The sequence below is a fragment of the Phodopus roborovskii genome, unplaced genomic scaffold (assembly GCF_943737965.1).
Source record: "Phodopus roborovskii unplaced genomic scaffold, PHOROB, whole genome shotgun sequence".
Taxonomy (NCBI): Eukaryota; Metazoa; Chordata; class Mammalia; order Rodentia; family Cricetidae; genus Phodopus; species Phodopus roborovskii.
In genome coordinates this window covers 12,010,619-12,038,437 of record NW_026126525.1, presented here as the reverse complement: position 1 = coordinate 12,038,437, position 27,819 = coordinate 12,010,619, and the positions used below count along the sequence as shown (strand labels likewise).

Genomic DNA, 27,819 nt, shown 5'->3' with positions numbered 1-27,819 from the left:
CCCTCCACCCCTGGGTGGATGGGGAGAGACATGGGGGATGGTGGGGGGCACGGGAGGACAGGAACTGGGACTGGTATGTAAAATAAGATTGTTTTTAATTTAAATAAAATTTTATTAAAAACAAAAAAGAGCATCCACTTCTCTTCCTTCCTGAGGATCTGAGTTTAAATCCCAGAACCTACATCAGGATGCTTACAATTGCCTGTTACCCAGCTCCAGGGGTATTTGACACCTCAGACATCTGTGTACACTTGCATTCATGTGCCATGTGCATACAGACACATACACGTAATTAATATAGTTTTAATTTTTCTCAACTGTGGCCTCCTATTAAAATAAAAAACTAAAGTACTTTGTTACTTGAGAGGGAAGAAACAGGGCACAGGCACCATCAGAAAAACAAAGCAGAACCTAGCTCCAGCAGGTCCTGATACCTACCCTGTTCATCACAGCTTGTTCTTCAGCCCCAGATAACCAGAACCATAAATTCTTAACTCAAAGCAGCAAATAACCTGACAGAGTCCTTAAGAGACTCTCAAGCTTCCTTCTGAAGCTCCACACCAGGCCCCATCATCTGTACTGTTCTCAACATTGTTATCTTCCAAACTCCCACAGAACAGCTCACCAAGGCTTTCAGCCCTAAATGACTTTTCTCACCCCCAAGTTCCAAAGTCCTTCCACAATCCTACCAAAAACCTGGTCAAGTCTGTCACAACAGTACCCCACTATCCCAGTACCAATTTCTGTCCTAGCTAGGGTTTCGATTGCTGTGATAAAACACCATAACCAAAGCACTTGGGGAGGAAAGGGTTTATTGGCGTACCCTTCCACATTACTGTTCATCGTCAAAGGAAGTTGGGGCAGGACTCAAACAGGGCAGGAACCTGAAGGCAGAAGCTGATGGAGACCACGGAGAAATGCTGCTTACAGACCTGCTCCTCATGGCCTACTCAGCCTGCTTTCTTATAGAACCCAGAACCAGCAGCCTTCGGCTGGGCCCAACTCCATCAGTCACTAATTAAGAAAATGCTCTACAGGCTTGCCTGCAGCACAGTCTTATGAAGGCGGTTTCTCAACCGAGGCTCCCACTTGTAGGAGAAACTGTGACCAGCCTACCCAAGCTGCAATCCCCCCAGACCCCACTCCACCCGGGTGCCCAGGCCAGCCCAAATGAGCATGCTCATGCACATGCGTGGCAGGTACTTCCTCCCTGAGCCAAGCCATCAAGTCTGCCTCAATGCCCAAAGACTGCTGAGATACCTGACCCGCAGACACCAATGAGGGGATGGTCAGCTGTCTGAGCCAGTAGGGCCCTGGGTGGGGCTATAAAGGCAGGCAGGTCTAACTTAATAAACGAGTCTGCAGCTTGCTCTGCTACTCAGTGACGCCCAGTGCCTGAGTGCTGCCTCTTCTCACCCCCTCCCACAATGGGTATCTGAGCAACACCCACTCTCAATAATTCTAGCTTGTGTAAAGTTGACACTCTTAAAAATAAGAAATAAAAAAACAAAAAAGCCCTAAAGACTCCATCCAAAATGCCATATATGAATACACTGTACTTGGGTCATATCCATTCCCACCATTTCCCACCAAGACCCTCTAACACATCACATCTCAACTTCCATCATTTTTTCTTTTTTTCAAACGGGGTCTTTCTGTGTAGCCCAGGATGGCCTTGAACTCAAAGATCTTCCTGCCTCTGCCTCCTAAGTTATAGGACTAAAAGCATGCACCAGCATGCCCCGTCCCTGCCTTTTTTTTTTTAAATATCTTTTTTTAATTTATGTGTATACTTCAGGTATGAATTTGTGTTGGAAACCCTGAAATTCTATTCTGGAAGCTGGGAACCACACTCAGGTCCTTTGGAAGAGAAACAAGTGTTCTCAACAACTGACCCATCTCTCTCCAGCTGACCCTATTTTTTTTTTTTTTTAAGTTGATAGCCCACTGGGTTCAATTAGTGCTGTCCATACACATACAGGTGGGCCATTCACTGCAGCATGGGTAACCAGCAACCCATGCCCTAACAAAGCTAACTTTTCCTCCATCAGGTGCCATCCCTAGGGTTTCAGGAATCACTCCTCCACCCATGCAGGATTGTTGCCTGGCTTAATCTCTTACAATCCTTGAGCAGGCAACCACAGCTGCTGTAAGTTCAAGTGGGCATCATCCTTGTCCTGTCCAAACCACAGCATTTCCCAGCTCTCCTCCTCATCCTCTTACATTCTTTCCATCCACCCCCCCACTATGTTGTTCATTGAGCCTGGAGACCAGAGAGTTGAAATAGATGATCCATCCATGGCTGGCACATTCATTAACTTTGTCCTTAAATTAAGAGGCATATTTAATTCTATTATATAAACACAAAAATATTATAAAATGAGAGCACTTGCCAGGAATATCTCATCCCACTCATTCATCTCTGAGAATTTAGAAAATAATCCATTTGTTTACAATGACTATATGCACTGCTTGCATTAACAAAACAGAATATGCTGATCAAATATGAGGAATGGCAGAATGTACCACCACAAGGGCAGGGACTTCTGTATATACTGTTCAGTCATCTATAACACATCTAGAACCACAACTGGCTTTCCATCTGCTTGATAAATATCTGCTGAATGAATTGCTCGGGGGAAAAGTAATTTTGGTGGACTGAAAGAAATTACTTGCAACATTAATAGTTGCCTTACAGCCTTGAAGAGCTTCATTACATTACATGCTACCTTCCCCAGTCACCCATACATATATAAAAACACCTCAGAAGAAGAGAACTTCTTTTACATTATAAAATTACTTATATTGTCATGATAGAAACAATTATAGACAGCCTTGAGGAAAAAAATTCTGTAAAACAATGTCTCAGTATAATTTTATTAGTAGCTTTTACATAAAATTTCACTTAAGATCCAAAGGACTGTCTTATAAAGTTCAAAAGCATATGTAATTAGATTTTAACAATAAGAACTTAAAAATTATATTACAGTCCTTAAAATCTAATTAAAATTAATGCAGTTCTATCGAGAACTAGAAATGAACTCTGTGTGCACAGTATCACTTAAAGTTCCATGAAAATATAAAATATTTCTATGAATGTGACTATATCTGATGCAAACATCATTGACTTCAAAACTTGACACTAAGGGAATTTTTGATCAACCCATCTGAAGAGGCTTCATCTAGTAAGAGCTATGGAAATTTCATCCAGAGAGCTTGAATCCTTAGGTGGCTATGATATAACCCGCTGTTGCGATAGCAGTATAAAACATCTCTATGCACAGTTAGGACACACTCGGACATCAAGACCTTTTACACAAGAGCTTTATCTATATCACAGAACTGTTCTCCAGCCAAGAATAGGCTGTTCACTGCTGATTCACTGGAGCTCTACGGCCCCCATCTTGAGCCGTATTGTAGGAGTCACAAATCTTACATTTCATGCCTAAGATATGGAACTGGACTGTGGATCGTCCGTTACAGTCATTGCAGAGAATCTGAAAAATGAAAAGTAAGGACTTAAGCCTTGTAATTACAAGTGGCACTGTTGGTATTAACAATCATTTGAGAGTCATATAAAGGTGTGAAATACACATGTATGTCTAAGCATTTCTGCAATGAAAATGTCTTTTCTCCGGTGAATATTTTAAAGGTTATTTAGGTAGCTTTTAATTCAGAAAATATGAATCTGAGCACAGAAGACTCATCTTAAAATACTTCCATATATATATATATGAAATACAAGCAAGAAAATTAACACAGACATATTCAGATCTAATACTCATCATTAGACAATACTTAAAATAACACCCACAATGACTTCATTATTTTCACTGGCACTCAAAATTTATCTTAACTAATAAAACTGAAATTTTTGTAGACTGGAATATTTTTGCTGAATCTTTAGGTTTACTATGCCCCAGGGATGAATCAAGAACCAGAGCACGTTCTAAATGAGTGCTCTGAAAGCCTCTTGCTAGCCCCTAACAAGATAAGGACTCAATGTCTTCAGGTGTTAAGACACTGAAAGCTCAGAATGTTCATCTGAGAATACATCAACATACAACAACACAGAAGTCTTAGCATATGCACAAATTCCATTTGTTCCTGACATAATTTGGAAAACTACTCTTTTAAAAATACCACTGAAAGGTAGGTAAGAGACTGTCTAAGAAGTGACTACTAGCAGGCACAGTGTTGTTAGGAGATTTTGTTGTTTGTTTTTATTTTTGGGGTGTGTGTGTGTCCATGACCATGTGGTATAAGCATGTGTGAGTACACATGGAGACCTGAGGTCAATGTTGCATGTCCTTCTGTCACTGCTCTCCACCTTCATTTTTTGAGACAGTCCCTCACTGAACATAAAACTCAATGATACAGCTAGGCTGGCTGACCAGACAATGACTTTTAGTCTATCTCTACCTCCTTAAGGACAAGGTTACAGGTATGTGTAACCATGCCTCGCTTTTTCCATGTGTTCTAGACTTCCAAACTCAGGTCATTGTGCTTGGACGGCAGACACTTTAGCAAATGTGCCTGGCATAGGGTTTCTTTACAAGAGACAAAAATATTTTAATATTGTGGTACTGTTTATACAATTCCATAAATGTACTAAAAGTCACTGAAATGTATACTTTTAAGGAGTGAGCTGCAATGTATGTGAGGTGCACATTAAAGCCATTACTCCAAAAAGAAAAAGCATCTATATGAACACTGTAAACTTTCCAATTATCATATAGTATCTAAAGCAGCTTCCATTGTCCTTAGTAACAATTCAGTTACCAACATTAATTTTGGAACTTTCCAATGTGAATAAACTAGAAAATGTTTTGTTGTTTCTTTCTTTGTTTATTTCCAGTTCTAGGATCAAATCCATGACCTTGTATATACTAACTACTACTGAGTTATGTATCCAACATTAAAATAATAATTTGGCTTTGTTTCATTCATGTGTTCTAAAGTATTTGTAGACAATCAGAATATTTATACATCCAAAAGTTATGAAAGCATCAGAAAGCTATTTAATTTTCCAACTCTGATTTAAACTCAATACTATGCTTAAGCTACAAGGCAGCTCCTTCTCAATTCTCTGTAGGGCCAAAGAATAAGCTAATTGAAACCAAACAAAGTCTATGACAAAATACAATGTGCAGTAAACATTAAAACCCAAAAGCTAGTTTTCAAAAACCAGCAAATACATTTTCTTGAAACGAAATTTTGAATAAGTGAAACACCGGTCAAATACAACATTCATGATCCACTTCTGACTCTGGCAAGCTAGTTGCCAAAAATTCATAATGAAGTTTTTGCCTGCCATCTAGTGTTGAGGAAAAAACTACCCAAAGGTATTCTTAGGATTTTTCTCCCCACAGCCTGATATCAATATAAATTTTTTAAAAATAATTTGTCCTTTGCTTTAATCAATTGCAATGGCACTATGTCAAAGCAGTAATTTTGGGAGGCAAAAAGGCAAAGAGGCAAAAATAAGAAAGAATATCAGCAAGAAATCTAAAAAGTTCTAAGCATGGATTCTACTCACATCCACAGTCACATTCTGGTACTCTGATGGCATGGGAGTTTGTGCTACCTCATTATCCAACTGTCTCCAGTACCGAGTCATATCTAAGGCAGAATGCATACACAGTGGACATCTGTAGCCTCTGCAAAAGATAGTAAATAGGATCTATATACAAGATATAGCTCACTAGCACATAACCCAGACAGGGTAATATTCTACATTTCAAGTTAATTTCTCAGGAACCTGAAAAATCCATGCACTAAAAAAAAAAAAAAAAAAAAAGTATTAAATTCTGTGTCTTATGATACTTTTTAAATCCTAAGTCTTTATCCTCAACTCTCTAAAATGGAGAACTAGTCAATATTCTTTGTAGAACTGTGTCTTAATAGTATCAATTAAGCCATTCATTAGCTAAACAACTTTAATTTCTTAGGACACTAATGCAAAGAATTTGTATTCCTTAAAAATTATTCCAATCATATTGCTACTTCTTTTCTAAAATTTTTCATATGTTACTCCATTTCTACTCTTTCCTATTTCTCATCTTAATTTAGTTCCAGTTTTAAAGAAAATACATTGGTTTTCTTTGTAGTTCATTGCTGGACCAATATACTGAACTAATAAAATGTGGACACTGTTCCTCCTCAGTGCTTTTACAACACTGTGATTGATTCTAGTGCAACTATGTTCCTCAGTACACATGGCTAGAGAACAAGAGGTTCTGCCTGCCTCACGCTATGGGAGGAAACAGGCATGATAAGGACATGGGAACAGAGATACAGATCTGTTCCCCAAGTTGCCGTGGCCAGATAAACACCAGCTATCTCACCTCCATATATGTATCTGCCATACCCAAAACAGTGGACCTACCCATCATGTTTGTCCACCTCCCCGCCCCCTCCTCACAAACACAAACATCTTAAAAGTATATGTTTAAAATACACCAAAAACTCACTCTTTTAACATTTCTTCATAACACGTTCTGAAAGAAAACAGAACATTATTTCAGCAAAAGAAAAACTACCTCTATTACTTCCAAACACCTCTGAACAGGAAAATTATCTTACCTATGTAAGAGATGCCCACATGGCAAGACATGAGCAACAACTCGGGAGGTGTGAATGTCCTAAAAGGAAAGAAAGTAATTAGTGCTGCATAAAGACAGCAGCAAGAGATTGATTGACAAAGTGAAAAATATTCCACACTTACCTCCAAGCATATTGGACAATTCTGTCGAGAAACATTTTCAATACACTGTTTAAAGGAGAATATTACATTAGCAAATCATCAACTATAACAGCATTAATTTTAAAAAAAAAAAAAAAACTAAATAAACTGACTAAAAGAACCAGTGCACTGACTCACTTGCCACCAAGCATGAGGACTTGAGTTCAATCCCTGGAACCCACATGCTAGAAGGAAAGAGCCCACTCCTTCAAGCGGTACTCTGACCTCCACATGTCCACTACTGAAGGGTAGAGTTTGGTGAATCCCGGCAGTTTGGGGTTTTTACCATAGCAAGACATGTCTAGTTATATAGATGGAGACAAGGATAAGCACCGAGATGATTCCCTTGTTTTTAATGGGAACTACTTGAATAGAAGCCTGGACCCCTTACTAACATTTAAACAATGAATAATAACTAAGAAATTAAAATAAGAAAGAAAGAAAACCAAAGAAAAGAGAACACACATGTGTGTGCATATGTATCTTTATAAAGGCAGTTTAATAATGCAGAGAAACATCCCTCAAAAAAATCATTTGAAAAATCTGGATCATAATCCCAGCTCTGCCATTATAAATCCTTGAAATTTTAGACAACCCAGTTCTTCTTTAGTCTGATTTTCTCTATTTACAAAATAAAGCTAATACATATTTCATTTTGGCTCTCAAGTATATTCCATATATACACAAACCCTCATACCATAACATCTATGTAATTAGGATGTTTCTGACAGTTAATGCCATCACTGAATTAAATGAGGTGACTATGCAATGGGCTGGCTATGTGTATACACACGTGTGCATGTGTGTACACAAATGTTTTCTATATATGCCATGGAAATCAGAACAGAGCCAAAGAAATACAATTCATGAGGCTACTGACTCCAGGCTATCTTCATTAGCCTGTCCTTTTAATTTTGTTTTTAATGACTTGTTCATCTTGAGACAAGGCAAGTGAGCCATGAACTTGCATGTGCCACAACCCCCTCCAGCTTATCTTGCTATCACCCCAAAATTTTTAAAGTCAGACTCAATCTTTAACAAATTCACATTCTGCTCACCAAATTCCTTTAAGCTAAGACTAAGTATCTACTCAGCATCACTCTAACCTCTAACTCTGAGCTATAATCTCTTAATGTTCAATATTCAACCTAATTTTCCTCACTACTCCTCTATGTTGATGTGTTCTCTCTGTCTCTGTCTGTCTCTGCCTCTCTCTCTCTCTGTTTCATCTTTAGACAGAGGCTTTTATTAGTCTCCTACTAGAATGTCCTGTACTTTCATACTTTGCTGATCCTCCATTCTTAACATTCTTACAGTAGATAGAGTCAGGAAAATAAATACAATATTTCATTAGACTGTTTTCAAATAAGAGAGAAGGTCTGAGATTATAATAAAATTCCTATATCCATATTTACAAGTCTTAATTATGAAAGGAAATACAAAGAATACTTTCTAATTATTCTTAGAACACTATATAAAAAAGTTAGATTTCTTAGCATTTTTCCTTTTAAAGTTAATCGTAGAAGCATATCAACATGGCAAGAATCCATGAAGCTGCCAGCATTATGCTAATAACTGCTACAGGCATTCTTACATTTCAGAAAACAAAATGTAGATCAAATGTTCTTAAGCACGTATTTTACATTATTTATTTAATTATGCTTTTTAGAAAAGCAAAAAACATAGTTGCAGTTGGTAATATATGAAAATTAGCATGTTTTCAAACACACTAGAATTTAAGCTAGTTTTCAAAAACACTAATAGTTTTTACATTATGCAAAATTAATCACATACCTTATGTTTTCCTCGAAGATTCATGGCTAGGCATAAATTACACTTCAAGCAATGAAAAAAATCTTCCTTTGGACCAATCCTATCAAAACATAACATGAAGGCCAAAAGATTATTTTTAGTATATGACAATTTGTTTACTATATAATACCCAAACTCAGCCGTACTGTAGAAATATTCAAACCACAATGGAAAATATGCAGGAACCTCTATCAGTGTCAGAAGGCAACTACCACAGCAATGACACTTCAGTCAAGTTGACTACAGATGCATAGGACAGACACACACAATTTGAGCTTTATTTCTCAAACAGTTCTACAGATCCTGTTCTGCAACTTATTTACACTTAGTAATCTATCCCAAGGATTGGTTCTGTCCACAGAAAACTACTTCATTCTTCTTAATAACCACACAGCAGTCATACAGTATGGATGCATTGTAATTTTCAAAAATATTTCCTTATTGGTAACATTTACAATCTTTATTTGATACAATGATATATATTTTTTTTTAAAGTACAGCTAGCATTTAACCCATATTTAGATCATATTTTCCAATATCCCTAAAAGTGACACTATTGAGTCAGAGGTCAGAATGTACTGGTTCATTAACTATGTGATACTGACAACCTGACCCTCCATGACTACTAATTCCCACATGCACGACCCATGTTCCTCAAAGCTGGACAACATGGGCATATGTATGATAGATAAAATATGCTATTCTACTTTTCATTTCTCAAGTCACAAAGACTATTCTTGAATGCTAAAGAAGTGTTGAGATTTCTGTGTGTTTTCTATTGATGTGCTCTGCTCATTTTTCCACCTGGGCATTTGCCCTTCACCAACTTAAAAGAACTTTATACAACCCAGATATTCACCTTTCTTACTGTGTAATACTGATTAATTCTCTAGTCTGTTGTCTATCTCTTCATAAAGATCCACCATTACTTTCTATGTAGTAAAAAGTCATCAGGGGTTTGAGAAATGGGTTAGTGGTTAAGAGCACATACTGTTCCCAACACCCACAGTAGGCAGCTTACAACCATCCATAAGTCTAGCTCCAGAGGATCTGACCTCTAGCCTCTATGGTCACCTACACTCACATGCACGCTCACACAATTTGAAATAAAAAGTAAAACCTGAAGGCCGTCAATATAGCTTATGCTTTTTGCCCATTATTTAGGAAAAACTGTAAACTGTAGACCATAAACACATTCTCCTTTGTATATGCTAACACTTAAAATAACTCATTTTTATATTTTCTTCAGGTTGAAGTTCATTATAAAATTTATAATATAAATGGTAAAAATAAGATTGCTAGCTGGTCCTTATATTTCTATTCATTGCTTCTTTTACAATAAAACTTTTATTTAAAAGGCAGTTATTCAGAACCATCCTGAAAAATGACAATTTCCCAGCTTCTGTGGAAGTTGTGAAAAGAAAAATAAAATTCTCTTGTTTGAGAAGAGTTCCTGAGATGACTCAGCAAGTAAAGGCACTACCTGCAGGCCTGCCCGACAGCCTAAGTTCAAACCCTGAAACTCACTAAGTAGAAGAAGGAAACAGACTCTTTCCCCTGGATTCCATATGTACATCATGGCACACAAATGAAATGAATGAACAAAGAGTAAATGAAAATTATTTTTTAATAAAGGGGAAATTGCATGTCTCCTCTTCACAGATCTAGTCATTTTCCCCTGCCCAGAATATGAGCCCACAGAATCAAACAAGAAAACACCTAGGGTCAGAATGTGGAGGTGTTACACTATTTAGCTACCTGAGTCAGACTTTTCCATGAGAAATAAAATTCAGCCTTTCATGAACCACTATTGAGTTTAACACAAAATTCCAAAACTATAATGAATACGCACATTTCAAAATGAAGCTTTTGTTTTCCAAATAGTGTAGTGGGATATTCACTTTGTCTCCTTCTGTGGCACTGACAACGCCCATTGGGGAGTAGAGCCAGGAGCGGAAGTGACCTGTGGAACTAGGTCTGAGGAGGAGCAGGGAACGCTCTCTTGCTGGCGGGACGTGGAGAGGAGAGCATCCTGTGGAACTTGCTAGTGTTCCATCTGTCTAGGTTGTAAGTTATTTCTCCCTGAATAAACAACTATTCGGCCTATTTGTTTATCCTGATCCTTATTAAACCACAATATCTGGTGTCAGAATGATGGGAGATATCATTCTGTAAATATGTTTCTCAAAATAGGTTATCAACTAACTTTGTTTTGTTTTTTGAAACAGGGTTTCTTTGTAGTCTTGTCTGTCCTTGAACTAGTTCTGTAGACCAGCCTGGCTTTGATCACAGAGATCATATCAGCCTGCCTCTGCCTCCTAAGTGCTGGAATTAAAGGTGTGGTATCAATTATCTTAATACCCTTCCCCAATTTAGAATCACTTTTGCTCCTGACTTATATTCATAAATATCTATCTGATCTTTCCACAACAGAGGACTCCATATATTTAAAAGTAACATAAAAAGTTATAGTGAGAGGGTAATTTCAACTGCTACCAATGCATGGACAGATTTTGGATTCCCTTTTGGTATTTCTGTTATTTCAAAACAGTGGCTGGAATGATGGTACACATCAGTTATCACTGCCCTTGGATGCCTAGGAGAGTAACAAGTCTGAGGTCAGCCTAAGCTGTACCAGGACTCTGTCTCAAAACAAACAAAAAGGAATCTTCAACAGCACACATTATTTCTGAACAGAGGTGGCATCTATCAATCTATATAACAGGTTTTACTTCTCTTTAGTACTGCCTTGGATTTTTGAAAATCCAAGTTCTATATGAATCTTCAGTGTGTCATAGGCACCCCTTAAAGCAACTACTGAGAGGCTAGGGCAACAGCTGTTCTTCCAGAGGACCTGGGCATGCCTATATATCATTCATGATTTATTAAAGCTTGCCTGAGGGTACATATAGCCCAAGCCATAGAGCCAGGAAATGGTGATGCACACCTCTAATCCCAGAACTCAGGAGACAGGCAGATGGATCTCTGCTAATTCAAGGCCACACTGAGCTACACAAAAAAATTGATCCAGTCCTAAAGAGAAACAGCTCACTTAAAGGTGATCTCACCTTGGGCTCATACACCTTTAATCCCACGATTTGAGAGTTATAAAAAGAAGAGGAGCAGTCTGGGATTGCAGTATGAGGTTTGGTGGAGATTTCTTCTCCAACCACACTGAGGAGAAGACAGCCCTTTCAGAGGAAGAGGTAAGAGCTAGTGGTTGGCTGCTTTGCTTCTCTGATCTTCAGTTTGAAGCATGAACCCCAATAACAATCTCTGGGTTCTTATTAATTGTGCTACACCTGGGTTCCATTTTCAAAATCTACATGGCAGCTCACAGCCATCAGTAAATTCAGTCCCAGGGGATCTGATGCCCTCACATGGGGTTCAGCCAAAGCACCCATACACATCAAATAAATAAAAATTTAAATAAAAAGTCAACTACTGAGTTAGGCACAGAGTTGCACTCAGGAGGCAGAAGCAGGCAGATCTCTCTGAGTTAAAGGCCAGCCCTGGTCTACACAGTAAGTTCTAAGCCAGGTCATATAATAAGACACTGTCTGAAAATAAATAAATAAATAAATTTTTAAAAAACCACAATTACTAAAGACACTTCAAAGACTTTTGCAAAAAAAAAAAAAAAAAAAAAAATGTGTAAACATCTACTAAATAGTTGAAATAATCATAACCATTCACCTCAAAAACAAGTCACATGATTTTGATGCTCAGTAACATAAAAATGAAACATTTTCCACTTAAGAATTATTTTTATTTATTTACATACCGATCCTAGTTCTCCCTCCCTCCTTGCCTCCCACTCATGTCCACCTCCCATCTGCCCTCAGAGAGGGTAAGGCCTCCCTTAGGAAGTTCCATCATCTCACTGAGGCAGTACTAAGGCACCTCTCCATAGGCTGGGCAAGGTATCTCTCCATATAGAATGGACACCACTAAGTCAGTTTGTGCATTAGTGTTAGATCTTGAACCCATTGCCAGTGGCCTCATATTTTGTCCCAGCTGTACCATTGTCACATATATTAAGGGAGTCTAGTTCAGTCTTACACAGGTTCCCCATTTGTCAAACCTGAGTCAGTGATCTCTCACTAGCTTGGGTCAGCTAATTCTATGGGTTTCCCCATCATGGTCTTGACTCCTTTGTTCATATTATCGCTCTTCTCTCAATTTGATTATACTCCAGGAGCTTGGCCCATTGGTTAATTATGGATTTCTATTTTTTGGTTTATGTCTGGTATCCACTTATAAGTGAGTACATACTATATTGTCTTTCTGCTTTTAGGTTACCTCACTTGGGATGGCTTTTTCCTAGTTCTGTCCATTTGCCTTCGAATTTTAGGATACCACTGTTTCTTACTGCTAAGTTAGTGCTCCACTGTGTAAATATACCACATTTTCTTTACCCATTCTTCAGTTGAGGGGCATCTAGGCTATTTCCAAGATCTGGCTATTACAAATAATGTTGCTATGAACATAGCTGAACAAATGTCCTTGTGGTATAAATATGCCTCCTTTGGGTATATGCCCAAAAGTGGTACTGCAGGGTCTTGAGGTAGGTTGATCAATTTTCTGAGAAATCACCATACTGACTTCTGCACAAGTTTGCACTCCCACCAGCAATGGAGAAGTGTTCCCCTTTCTCCACATCCTCTCCAGCATAAGGTAAGGATTTCTTAAATATTCAGTACTTCAGATTTTTCACACCTTAGTTCCCATATGATCAGGACTATGATAAACTTAAAAGCACAATGTTCTTAGAGATCTATAAGTATGGTAGAAATAACAGAAAGGGCACTATAGAAAAATCATCACTATTTGAAGACCCTTTAGTTTTCTTTTTGCACTGCTCAAAGCATTACATCATCTATTACTGTTAGTATTCAGCATCTGTACTGGCCTGTCCTTGGGGTTCTGAGAGGATATACCCTCAAGTGCAACCACTAAGAGCACTACCTGTGCACTTACACTATGTTCCCTTTTAAAAGGGCCCTGCCCACCTTCCAACTTTCTCTCTTCCTCCCTCTCTCATTCTTTCCCCTCCCTCTCTCTTCCTCTCCTTTTGCCTCTTTCCTCTCCTACTGCTCCCATCCCTGAAGGCCAGTCTTCCTCCTCCCCTTTCCCTTTTTTATGATCCCTTTCCCTAATAAAAACCCCTCTGCTCTCCCATAGAGTCTTTCTCTAAAGCACTACTATTCCTAAATTACAACCACAAAGGTGTTTAAGTATGAAGACACCTTTGTAGACTTTTTCAGTTTTTCATCCAAAATGGCAAAAGGTAAAATAAAAAAGATAAATGAAGAGGCACATAGTGTGCTTCTAATAACATTCTGGACCAGACTGTTCTTATGATAGGGAACTGTTAGCACTGTTAGCACACTGTATTCTTGGCTTCTATCCAAGAAACCTCAAAGAGTATTAGCATCTCCCCCTGGTTAGGATAACCCAAAATATCTTCACTAGTGAAATATTCTCACCAACATGACCTCCCAACCATGAAATCAATAAGGACATCATGAACATGCCAGACTTGGCAGGGAAAAGCCCATGAGGGCTCAAGCCTACGCAAAGAACTACAGACAAGGGAGTAAAGCTGGGAGCAGAAGAGAATGGGCACACCCAATGGTTAAGTGCCAGTCAGCCCTGAAAACATACATGCAAGTAACATTCTATCAACTCAATGGGTTATAGGAAGGAACATATACGTACATACAAATACATAATATATACTTATGTGTGTGTGCGCGTGCTTGTAACAAATGATTTAAAAAAAAAAAAAAAATGAGGCCACAAATGTGAAGGAGAGTGGGGATGAGTATGTGGGAGGGTTTGGAGGGAGAAAAGAGAAAAGAGTAATGTTGTGATTAAATTACAATCTCAAAAATAAGAAAAAAAAAACAAAAAGAAACACTGTACTGAACTCTAATGATGAGCCTAGAGGCAATAAATCAGATTACTACTTTTGAATGACCATATCTTAGTCAGGCTGTGATAGCACAAGTTTTTAATCCCAATACTCAGGAGGCAGAGGGAGGTGGATCTCTGAGTTTGGGGCCAACATAATGAGGCCAGTGAGCCTATCTGAAAACAAAACAAGTTAATTTTTAAAACTATCTGTTCTTGTTTGAATGAGAATGTTACCCACAAGCTCCAGTATTTACATACTTGGTCCCTTGTTGGTGGTGACATTTGAGAACTGTGTCCTGCTGCCAAACTGTCCCCCGTGTAGCGTGCGTGCGTGCATGCATGCCTGTGTGTCTGTGTCTGTGTGTATGTCCACCATCACCAACTCTACCCTCTGGAACTATAGCTCAAATTCTCCTCTCCTCCACATTGCCTTGGTCATGGTGCTTTATCACAGCAACAGAAAAGTAACTAATACACTATTATTGGCCAAATGCACTAAAAATGATTAGGACATTTTATATACAGTACCTACAAATTCCACAATTCTCGCAATGATACTGCTTCTTATCTTTATCAAACAGATGGCATATACTGCAGTAATATTCTCCAAACAATGTGCTACAGTCTTCACAAGTCTGCTGGGCCTGAAAAGAACACAGTAATTAAAAACAAATAAATTTACAAAACTATTTAAATATCCAGAATTCATATTAAATCATGGTTAGCTTATTTTTATGTTTTGAAACATCTAACTCAACAGTGTTACTTCCTCAGAGAGTTAGCGTTCAGTCTCATTTCCAACTTTTGATTTTGAGTAAACGTTTTGAAGCCATCTTAAAACTTTAGAGAAGAGTAAGGCCGGTGTCATAGAACCTTACGTGCTGGATCTTTTCACAGTTGATGCACTGCACTTCCTTCACTTTGAAGCGATCGAGCTGATGGTCTTCACTGTTGTCATGACACAGCCGGCAAGTATAAAGCTTGTCACAACATGGCGCCTAACACCCAGGGGAACAAAGGGGAGACAAGAAGATAAGTTAATTATAAAGAGAGAGAGTTCCTACCTCAGTTCCTACCTCCTTCTCTGGATCAAGGTCAGAGGCTACAACCAATGGATCCATGGCTAGCATTCATTTCTTGACACATTTGATGCTAATAATATTCCCCTTCAGTATCTGTTTGAATGACTCTAAACACAAGTTTAAAACACAAACATTAAGACAGGCAGAAATCTCTACACAGAAAAACCAACCCCACAACAAGTGAATTTCATTTTCAGCCTACACAGGAGAGAACACCTTATTAGACATTGCCAGAAAAAAAATCACTTACACACCTTTACATCTAAACACAAAATGTTTTAACTTCACTAATATTTACCAATTATGATGCGTGTGCACAGGATTCAATAAATGTAAAAAATGAGAGACAGACTTTTTTTGGGGGGGGGTCTATTTATGTAGCACTGGCTGTCCTATAAGTAGTACAGGCAGGTCATGAGCAGATTACCCTGCCTCCTAAGTGCAAGGCTTAAATACCTGCATCTCCACACCCAGCCTCACTCATTTTGAGAATGTTAAAAATTGTCAGTTGTTCACTGAAATCTGCTCCTCTCTTCCTAAACAGATTACTCACTATTCTACAGTTGGATCCCAGAGATGATCATTTGCCTTAAAATTATGTCAAAATAATACAACAGAAAAAATAATTAATAATTAAAAAAAAAAAAACTTGACTCTAAAATGACCAAGTGGAACACAGATTTCTCTTTACCCATCTGAATCACACTTTGGAACTGTTACATGAAAAGAAATGTATTCTTGATTATTTAAACCTCATTATTGTTTAGTCATTTCATTGTAAGTGATTAACTTTTACCCTGTTACATCAAGAAATGCCAGGCTTGGGAATGTAGATTATTGATATAGTACTTTCCTGGCACATACAATATATTCATTTCAATCCCTAATCCCAGAATTCAAAAAAAGAGAAGCTCTTTTTGGGGGGAAAGGGGAGTGTGAAATGACCAAAATATATGATGTTGTCAGGAAAAAAAATAATAATAATATGGGAGAAAAAAAAAAGAATTTCCCAGGCCAGGTGGCTAGCCCAATGCTTTCCAAAATACTACTATTCTATAGATCTGCACATTCCTGACCATTTCCTAATGCTGTTAGTAAACTATAACATAGTTTATCCTTTGAGTTACAACATGCTATTGGCTTCTTTTTCTCCAACATTACTCCTGTCTAAATTTTAGTGATGAGTACATCTACTTAATCCTTTCAATAGCCTATATTTTCTCACTTTAGATGATCTTGTATCCCAACCCTCCTCTGCCACACATTCTCATACCTAAGTGTGAACACAACAATGTTCACAGACATTTCGGTCTCAGGACCCTATTGCAGGACCCTATTGCGCACTAAAGCTCTTAAGGATATCAAAGAACTTTTGTTCATGAGGATCAATATCTCATATCAGAAGCACTCATGTTTCTAAGCATTGTCAGTTGTTTCTCTTTCATGAGTCTTGATTCCTTCCCCACTTTTGAGAAACAGCTGCTGTAGACTCTTGAATAACCAATTATTTTCAAATGAAAAAATGTTCCATGAACAAAACAACTAATTTACTTCATAAGTCAAAGGACCTTTACTCAAGAAAACCAAAGTGCTTGCTACAGTGTACCTGATTACAATACAAAATCACTATATGATCAATACACAGAGACTACCTTTAATCATTGCTTTCCATCATCAGTACAAATGTCAACACACTGGCTACAGAATATCTACTATTCTACAAGGTAGTTTAAGAGATTCCTGGGGTATCCAGTCATCACACTTTGGAACTGCTACTCCAGAGAAAGGACTATGCTAGATCTGTATCTCAACTCCAAGAATGAAGCTCTCTAGCCACTAACTCCTCTTTTCAACTAATTGCAAGTGTTCCCTTGCACACAGCAAAGCTGCCTCCTCCCTTTCTCTAAATACCAGACAACTAAAACCCTAACACTAGTTAAGTCCACTCCCACCCACTGATGTGCATAGGAAGCAGCTACTACAGCTGAAAACCACCACCACACTGTCTGGTCTCTTTTGTTTGCTTGTTTTTAATTCCAGGGCTTAATTGTGCAACAGAGAAGACTACACTTTTGCATGTCTGGCCCCAAGCTTTTAAATGTTATTACTCTGAGATTCCTGGCAATCCCCTTCATGATCTCCATGTGAGCTTTTGAAGACTATAATCAGGAAAACTCCCAAGTTTTCTTCCCTTAAACACAGATACCATTATTAACAGAACTCATTTTTTACACTAGTAGTAGAAATTGTACTAAAATTTATCACTAAACTACTTTTTTATATATTTTATTTATTTAATATCTTCACTGACCAGGTGACTTCCTGTTCTTAATTTCTTGGTGAGATAATCAATAAAGATAAACTTCTTTGAGTTTTCTGCATCTTTCTTGGAACCTCAAATTACTCTTGCTTCATTAACCACTCAGAAAAAAATATTTTATTGACACCATTTCATAGTTAATGCTCTCATTCTTCTAGAGTCTAAGCCTTAAGATCTAGCACAGTGGTTCTCAATCTTCCTAATGCTGCGGCCCTTTAATATGGACCCTCATGTTGTGGTGACCCCAACCATAAAATTATTTTGTTGCCACTTCCTGTGATTTTGCTATTGTTATGAATCATAATGTAAATATCTGACATGTAGGATACCTGATATACAACTCTTGTGAAGGGGTCATGACCCACATGTTGAGAACCAGCAATCTAGATGATTGTTTAACAACTTCACCTTTAGAACTCTTCCTTCTAAAATTGCCATTTTATACGCAAGCCATTTAAAAAGCAGCTTGCTCAAAATCGCAGAGCAAATTGGGTACAGAACTGAGGTATGGGGAAAAAGCTACAGGATCCCAACAGTCAAGTTTCTTTTCAGTGGGAGGTGACTTCGGATGGCTGGCACCAGGGCCTCCAGCATTTTAAGCACAAATTCTACAGCCGATGAGTTATACCCCCAGCTCAAGTATCAGGCTTTCTCAATCGCTTCCTTAAAAAAAAAAAAAAAAAATCTGGAAACTCTTTAATTGTGTGAGGGCCACTTTTAAAAACTCTAGATAACTAGAACGTTTCTCAAGCAGCAAAAATAATAGCATTTACGTACTAGGCACTTCTCCAAAATCCAATTTAATGGCAATTACACAACTGTCTCTCATACCACACTTTTATATTTTCTCCTTGACAACAATATGAACCTGACAGGCTACACCATGTACTTCCTACAACGAGCAGGAATCACATTCTGATTTTCCCTTGGCTTATCCTCCTTTCCTGACCATCATACACATCAGTGGTCCTGGAGAATGGTTAGGTCAGGCCTGACACTGCCTCTTTTCTACTGTCAACCGCGAATGACGAATAAACCTGGGTAAGTAACTCTGCAAGGCCCGGCTCTTTACAAAGTGCAAACGCTGAGAGCTAATGTAGAGCTCACGCTCGCCTTGCCAGAAGACATTCCATTCCCTGCGTGGGGAACCCAATTCCAGGTGAAGAAGGTATCTTAACAAGCAGCTCGGTCTGAAACGTACGCCCTAGGCTAACCGCCTAGGCCAACCTGCCCCAGCCTGACCCGGCGACACCCTCTCAGGAAGGTGCCCTTTCAAGTCATCACCTTGAGGAGACAGCCTCGGTCATAGTGCTCGCAGCCCCGCCGCCCTCGCTCCGGGCTGCGGACGCCATCTTCCGTCGCCGCCATCTCCTCCACCTCCCCTCACGATCCACAGCACCTTCCCCCAGCTTGGAAGCCACGCCTCAGAAGCGCAGAGCCTTCCGACACCCCCGCCTCCTCGCAGCGGCTACCACCGCAGCCAATATGGCGGCTGCTCACGTGATCGGGGCAGCCGGATTTCCGGTTCCTGATGGACGGGGCGGAAGCGGAGTGAGGCACTAACTCCGCCGTCGACGTTACTCGTTGTCTTCGCCGCTAACGGTAACAACTCTTGGGCTGGCTCCTCTCTCCCCACGCCGCATCGCTGCCAGCCCCGATCTCGGAGCGGAGGGGACCGCTGCGACGCCGGGTGGGCCCCGCTGCAGGCCGCCCTCGGCCGCCCGGCGCCTGCGAGGACAGGCCCCTCCCTCGCCCCCACTCGCGGCCGCCTCCCGAAGGGGGCGGGGCTCGGTGGCAGCTCGCGCAGCTCCTCGAGCTGGCGGCTGCGCTCTCCCCATCGCAGTCTCCCGATGCGGGACACCAGCTAAGACGGGAACAAAAGTGGGAAAAGTAGGCACGCCGTGACATGCCCCAGTGGAACTCAGACAGGTACTGGGAGAAAAAAAAGTCACTGTGTTACAATAAGATCACCATTTGGAGGGACACTTGAAGGATAATTAATTGTGTATGGTGTGTCCCTGGGGAAAGGGGGACGCTCCAGCTGGAACTTGAAGTGCAAACAGTACAAATCTGTGGCAGGGAAAATCTGGTCCCTGGCTTGTGTAAGGACACGAGAAATAACCAAGCCTACACAATTGAAATCTCACACCTCAAAGTACATAACTAAATGTCCACTCTTACAAAGTTACCGGGACCTTAGAAAATTTTAGCAGCAAAACTTAAGAGGTTGGGGGCTGGGGAATTGCCTTTGGCTTTAGCCCTAAAGTTACTAACTCGTTTTAATTCTCTTACAGTTTTGTTATGAGTTGCTAAAATCATGGTGAAATGTTGTTCAGCCATTGGATGTACATCTCGCTGTTTGCCAAACTCCAAGTTAAAAGGACTGACATTTCATGTGTAAGACTTTTCTCAAGTATTGGCTCAAGCCAAATACTTTGAACTTTTACTGAAATGAGCGATTCTGCCTAAGTCTGCAGCTTCAAGCTTTAGTTCCCAAGTCCTTTTAAAATAGCTATGTGCAAGTTTTAAATACCAAAGAATCAAAGATTAACAACACCACCAAAAATAAAGTAGCCACACACACAAGTTGTCAGATTCACCTTTGCTACTGTTACTTGCATTGTAACTGTTAAGTTCACTATTGTTTACTTGTATTTACAGTGTAAATGTGGGATCTTTACACATCTCTTCTATTCAGAAACAGACAGGGCTTAAGTTGTTCACTATAAATTATGAATTCGGACCAAAGATTATTTAGCCAAATTGCAGATAAAGCCCGAGGATTCTGACTTAGTGTTTTGGCCATTCCTCTGAGGCCAATGGGAAGGGACGAATAGAATTTAATAAATGTGCTAAGGATTTTACAGCTTTTGTGTGAAAAACAGTTGTCTTTCCTAGGGAAAGTTCTAGTTACTTTGCTAGACATGAAAATTAAAAGTTAGTATGTATACACTACCTTGTCAATTCTAAAATTGGTAATTTTAGAAATATTATCGTTGACCTCCCCCTCCCCCCCATATCTTCAGAATTCTAGACTCTGCCACTATTCTTTGCATGCTTTCATAGAGCATCTAAGACTTGCTATATTAGCTGTCATTCCAAATAACTTATGGGTAATGACAAGTGAAAGTACAACAGGCCTCATTCATTCAGGATAGATTCTAGATGTCACCTCAGAAAGGGAAAGGCCAGTGGTATTCTTTAATGTCTGTAGATAAGGGAGAAACCTTTAATTGCAGACCTTACTACAAGGTGCTAAATGTCCATTGAAAAGACCATATGATATGCAAAAATTTTAAATAGAGATCACATGTCTGATGAATGGTTGGCAGAAAAATACAGATATTAAAACTGAGTTTTGAGGCAAGCAGGATGTCTTAGTGGGTAAAGGCGGTTGTCACCAAGCCTAATGACCTAAGTTCAACAACCAGGATCCACATAAAGGGAAGAAAGAACAAATGCCCACGATTACCCTCTGTGTACTGTGGGATGTTTGTATGCATACACACACACATACACACACACACATACACACACACAAACACAAATACAAAAAAATGTATTTTTAAATTAATTTGTTACATAAGCAGGACTCATATTTCCTAAATATTATCAGTATTATTTAGTTTTAAATTTTCTTCATTCTAGATTCCCCACAGATGAAAACATCAAACGAAAATGGGTATTAGCAATGAAAAGACTAGATGTGAACGCTGCAGGCATTTGGGAGCCTAAAAAGGGAGATGTGCTGTGCTCCAGGCACTTCAAGAAGACAGATTTTGACAGAAGTACTCCAAATACTAAACTGAAACCCGGAGTCATCCCTTCTGTTTTTGAGGTCCCATTTCAGCTACAGGTTTGTTGACAAGCTACTGCTCACTGTGAGCACCTACTTCCTGGGAGAGTTCTGAAGACTTCAGCACTCATAGGTTCGTCTGTGGTACTGTCTTCAACTCAAGTGCATTCTGTGGGTTTTCATAGACTGTAGATTCTGCTTTCCTGATGCTTAGCTGATGATGTGGCCAGCAGCCACCATAAACATTGGTACATGACTAGGGTTTAGGTAAGTGGACTAGTGGAAGGAATCGTCTTACCTCAGAACCAGCTTCTTAAAAATCGAAGAAGGTTGAGCTGAGGTTCAGATGGATAGCCCTTAAGAGCTCAATAGTGGGGTAGGGAGTGGGCAAGTGCTTTAATCCCATCAGGCAGATCTCTGCAAGTTCAAAGCCAGCCTGGGCTACAAAGCGGGTTCCAGGACAGCCAGAACTACACAGAGAAACCCTGTCAAAAAAAAAAAAAAAAAAAAAAAACCCAGAAACAAAAACAGAGGAAACTGCAAACTGGATGGAAGTATGTTCCACGTGAAGCCACAGATGTAAACTTTAAAGTTTAGATATAAACAAACAAACAAACCCACAGGAAAAAAGAGGGTAAGGAGAAAAGAAGAGAGAGATAATGTTACACAAAAGGAAAACAGACAGTTGGGTAGTAAACCCAGTTGAATTCCATTCTTTCTCAGTAATAGTGCTGTGAGTTGGCCGCTTTGCCCTTGATGTCTCTTAATAAATCTGAGAATGCATTTTCTCCAAGAACTGTGAGTTATTTCTTGTAACTTACCTAGTCAGGTCTTCTATCATCTTTTTCTCAGCTGGTAGGAAGTATCATCTTTGATTTTCACTCCTTTTTTCATTTGTAGGGGAATTTTATGTTTGTAGATGAACCCTAGAGTTGCTTGAAGGATGATGCTCTTTTAAAGTAAAGAGAAGGAAATGTATCAAAGAAGTGTGGTGTTTACTACACAGGGCTACTACAAAGGAATCAAATTGTAAGAACGGATACAGTATCTCAGTGGTTGTTATTAACTTCCTAACAGGAGAAGAGAGAAAAACTTCATTTCAGGAAGAACTTCATTCTCAAAAACCTTCCAGTCACTAGTCACCAGCTTGTCAGTGCCTCATGCATTGAAGAATTCCAACCCCAATTCATTGTTGTAAGTAGAATTGTGTGCTGAGTTAATTGCTGACTTAATTGCTTTAACGGTGAATATGGTCTCTCCACTAGGATCTAATATGTCAGTCATAGCACAAAACAGCAAGTAGACTTTTCAGGGAGGGGGTCTTTACTATATAATGTTTCCAAACAAGCTGGCTTCCCCAGGGTCATTGCAGTTGGAATGTATGAGGAGCAGTTACTCTTTTGATTACATACTTAGTTTGAAGAATGCTTTCACAAGTATGATTCCACCAATAAAATAACTCTTCCCTTTATGTGTTATATTTTCTCCATGGAAATATGTAATTAAAAAATAGCCATATCTTTAGGTTTCATTGAAAGGCAGTCACACACTTAGAACACTCAGGCTTCCATTTACTTATTCACAGATTGCTTGTTCCTGTAAGTGTTGGGCATTGAGTAGAAATCAGGTGCTGTTAGTCTACTCACTTTGTTATTTATCAAGGTTTTTTTGGCTATTATCTTTGCATTTTTATATGATTTAAGATCACTTCATAAAATTCTACCTTGTAAAAGCCATGCTGCAATTTTCACTAGTCTGCTGATGCCTCATAGATACCTCAGGGAGAATGGAGAGCTCAGGACAGTAATGCTATCAAACAGTGCTGAGAAGTTAAAGGAAATAGATGGGAACACTCAAGTTCCATAGCTGCAAGACTTCTTACTGTCCTGAGCAGGCTTCACTCACCATCCATCACCAAGCTGCCTTTCCTGTGTAGTACTCATCATCCTCAAATATTGTTTGGGTCTCTGTGCCACACATTGGTTCATGTGGTATCAGCCCAATCTTACACATTATCTTGGCTAGATGCAAAAATCCTCTCTAATAATTTTAATATTAAATAAATTTACAAAATTAGATTATAGTATCTATGTCAGTGTTATTTTCCTTGTTTTCAAATGAACAGGAGAAAGTATATTGTCAAATACTTAAGCATAGCCAAAATAAATGCTGATGGGAATTAAAGTATCTTTTTTAAATTCCAGGACTGGGGTCCTCTCCAGTCCCCAACACTCAGCCTGAGCACCCAGTCCAGTGTTTCTCCCCTCGTATAAAGTAAACTATTCATCAAAATGAAGGAAAATTTACTGTACCACACACCAGCACTAAACCCTGGAGCTGGGAATGTAGCCCAGTCATAGAGTCCTTTCCTAGCATTCTTGAAGCCCAAGGTTTGATCTCCAAGGGGGATGTACATGTTCCTTACATAGAGGTAGGAGAATCAGAAGTTCAGAGTAATAATCCTCAGCTGTATGGCAAATTCAAGACCAGCCTCAGATACATGAGACCCTGTGTAAAAAAATAAATAAATAAAAATACCTGGAATTCGTCTGATAAATATGAACTGTTTATCAGCACCATACACATAGGGAATGAAAGTTGTATAGGTTTGGCAAGTGCCACGGCAGCCATTGCAGTTTCACGTTAGTGTTCATCTTAGCGGGCAGGACCCAATGAGAAGTATGTTCCATGCCGCTCATGTATGCTGAGCCTCAGAAGGAAGTGAGGCTTAGGCACCCTACTGCTGCTTCCGCCTCCCATCCCCTTCCTGTGTTCCTTAAACCTCAGACAGTCTCCTCTACATTCCATGAGTGAAGAAATAGCTGAAACAGTACTAAGCTTGTCCTCCTTTCTTATTTTAAAACCTGTTTATGTTGTAGGAACATAGCTACAGTGTTATGGACAGTCCAAAGAAACTTAAGCATAAATTGGATCATGTGATCATCGAGCTAGAAAATACCAAGGAAAGTCTACGGAATGTTTTGGACCGAGAAAAACATTTTCAAAAATCACTGAGGAAGACAATCAGGGAACTAAAGGACGAATGTCTCATCAGCCAAGAAACAGCCAGTAGACTGGATGCTTTCTGTTGGGAGTGCTGTGAAAACACAGAATGAGGCTGGATTTTGTGAAGTAATTTCTTATATGTTCCATCTACAACTGACATCAATGATGCTTCCCAGAAGACCCTCACACACCATCGCTAAATCCCATCGGCACTGGCAGCACTTTGGAGTCCTGACAGCATTACACATTGTCCCTGCTAGCCAGAACCTTACTAAGATGTTCAGAATGCATTGTGGTTATGCTTTTGTGTGATTTGTGGCTATTATGTTTTTACAGACCTAAACTAGTGCTGGCTCACTATTGTAAGATGGTTTAATCTCAGAAAAGGTAAGGAAATATATCAAGTTGACCGCATTGATTATAGCAATCAGAATATCAGGATTTTAACTTTAACTACATTTATGTACATATGGTTTATAGTAATTTTCATTTTAAATATTTTACTATAAAGCAGAATTTGTTTACAGCACACATTCATCTTGCATCCAACCCAAGGTGCTTTAGTTATTAACCATACTAGAGAGTATTGTTTTTAATAAGGCACTGTGTAGCATGGGCCCTGAAAATAGCTCATGGAGAAGTTTTATTGGCTTTTAAGTTAAGAGCCAGTTAGAGAAGACTCCTGACAGGATGTGAGTTTTTCGACACTGTGAATCATTTCTCCTCACATGGACTAGTCAGAATCGCTTCAAAGACCAAAGAATAACTTCAGTGAGCAGGTGTTAGTCCACAAGAAGGTGACCTCCCAGCTGCTGTTTTCATTCAGCTCCGTCATGTACAGTACTGCCACCAACTGAAGACTTGCAAAGCTCTTTTGTGGTTTTTAAGAAGATGATATTGCTGACACTTGGAAAACTGTAAAACACAAGAAAGGTACTTCAAAAGTGTAGGTCTTGCAATAGAAACAGAGCTGGTGACTATCCAGTGGCAGTAATTGCTCAGAGAATGTGTAGAAGAGCTATTTGGAAACTCCTTACAAAATACACAAAAGAAGAGCCTTAGCTATTCACTGATTGAGCCCAATGTTAGAGATTTTGCTTCTCCTGATTCCTTACTAAAAAACCTGAAGAATCACAAGTACTGTACATTAAAATAAAAAGTATTAGCCAGACTCCCACCCCGTATTAGGCACAAGTGTGGATGAACTTATTCAGAGATCTGTGCAGTCTTTAGATTGTATGCAGCAATTGTTTCATTGTGTTAACAAATCACATATTTAAGATATTATAATTTCATGTGGGACTTTAAATCTTCCCGCTAGAAGAGATTTTTTTCCCCACATCTGAAAGATAATTATTGTGCTAAGATTGAAGTTATTAAGGTTCTTTTATTACCGTCAAAGGTTTGGGCATTTTTTGGTTGGTTAGTTGGGTGGGTGGGTGGGTGGGTTTTACCTGCCCGTTATTTATTTTCCTTGTTTAATTTTTAAGTCTCGGTGGGTACTCTAATGAGAAGTGTGGCTAGAATCTAAATCCTCAGCCTGTGTGTGAGCATGTATGTTTAAGTTGATGACTGGGCAACAGTGAAAAGAAAAAGCACAGTGGCATGTCCAGACATCCCCTCCCCTGGCTGCCTGCAATAAAGCAAGCCTGGTAGACTCTCTAGAGGGAGGTTTCAGACTCTGCCCTATTACAGTTGCAGTCACTTTGGCTGCTGTGTCATGGTGAACTTGGTCTCTCTTCTTTCTCACTGGGTCTGTATCTCTGAGACATTGGTAGCTGGGTGAGATATCAGTAAGGATCCCGAGTTTCTCATGTGCTCTTTACTCTGTTGGAGAAATAATGACCAATAGAAATCATACTTAAAGGATCCCTGCCATCTGCCACTTTAAATCAAATGCCTGAACACAGGCCCAACTTCAGTCCACTGCCCAGAGACTGCAGCCCAGGTCTTCCAGGGAAGAACCGCTATGTATAAAGAAAAGCTAAACCATGACCTATCTGCAAGTCCTCAGGTGGCCAAGGCTGACCTCAGGGCTCTAGTTTCTAAACATGGACCAGCCTCTAGACCCTGGAACACACTTGATTTCCAAAGAAGGTATGAAGAACTTGGTGTGGCATCTCCTCTATATCAAGTTTAAATCTCTGAAAATAGACTTTGTTGTTAAAGGTACCTGTATATACAAGTCTTTTAAAACATTTGAAAAAAAGGTGAAAAATGTATTAAGAATATACTTAGTTTTAGTTTTTAAAAGTAAAATTCTGACAAGTAATTGAGGAATGAAAGCTATTTATTTGAAAAACATTTTGACACAAAAGAAAAGGAAAATAAACAGAAAATAAATTTTGTCTAGTTAATGTGTTATGTTTTTTATACCTTAATTCAATAAAACGGTCTGGGAAAGTGTAAGGGGTAAGGTTTTTTCTCCCGCCACTGGTCTTGTCCCGCTGCCATGCCAGCCCCAATTAACACACTGAGACTCTTTATTTGATATAATGCTGTTGGCCAGGTACTAGTTTCTTATCAGCTAGCTCTGTCTTAAGTATTAACCCATTTCTGTTCATCTACGTATTTCCACATGCTTTCATCTTCCCGGAGAGCTGGCTGGCATCCTGCTCTCGCCAGACTCTCCATGTTGACTCCTCCTTACTACTTGCTCTTTCCTCCTTGTCTCCTAGTCCCTCCTATCTTCCTTTCCTATTGGCCAACAGTGCTTTATTCATTAGCCAGTATGAGAAACATGTTTACAAAATGACATCTCCCATCAGGAAAGAAAGATGAAAAACACATATAAGTCAAGATAGAGAATCTGGAGAGAACAGAACCACCAGCCGCCTCTCGCTGGTAAGACCACGTGGAAATACATAGAAATGGGTTAATACTTAAGACAGAGCTAGCCGATAAGAAACTAGTACCTGGCCAACAGAATTATATCTAATACAGGGTCTCTGTGTGTTAATTGGGGTTGGTGAGGCGGTGGGGCAAGACCAGGCGGTGGGCAGAAAAACCATACTCCTTACACATATATAAACAGGTCTTGCTTTCATCTGTGTCTTCCATCAGCCCAGCTTTTAATGCAGTATGAACTGGGCTGCTTTCAGTAATCTCTTAAAACTTGCAGCTCTTCATGTTCCCCTTT

At 39.3% G+C, this 27,819-nt stretch overlaps 2 protein-coding genes across 2 annotated transcripts; one reads left to right on the top strand and one right to left on the bottom strand.

Moving 5' to 3' along the window:
• Positions 1-2,848: 2,848 nt before the first annotated feature.
• On the bottom strand, positions 2,849-19,415 carry Rchy1 (ring finger and CHY zinc finger domain containing 1). Its single transcript, XM_051198465.1, has 9 exons — positions 19,163-19,415; positions 15,355-15,474; positions 15,005-15,120; positions 8,540-8,618; positions 6,728-6,772; positions 6,586-6,644; positions 6,474-6,500; positions 5,540-5,660; positions 2,849-3,497 (listed from the first exon to the last, which is right to left on the bottom strand). Exons 1-9 carry the CDS (start codon positions 19,244-19,246, stop codon positions 3,369-3,371), a joined length of 780 nt encoding a protein of 259 aa, XP_051054422.1. The 5' UTR covers positions 19,247-19,415; the 3' UTR covers positions 2,849-3,368.
• On the top strand, positions 19,346-25,851 carry Thap6 (THAP domain containing 6). The gene is made up of 5 exons (XM_051198466.1): positions 19,346-19,480; positions 20,173-20,275; positions 21,527-21,734; positions 22,752-22,868; positions 24,554-25,851. The coding sequence occupies exons 2-5, from the start codon at positions 20,196-20,198 to the stop codon at positions 24,788-24,790; spliced, it is 642 nt and encodes a 213-aa protein (XP_051054423.1). The 5' UTR covers positions 19,346-19,480; positions 20,173-20,195; the 3' UTR covers positions 24,791-25,851.
• Positions 25,852-27,819: the final 1,968 nt, after the last annotated feature.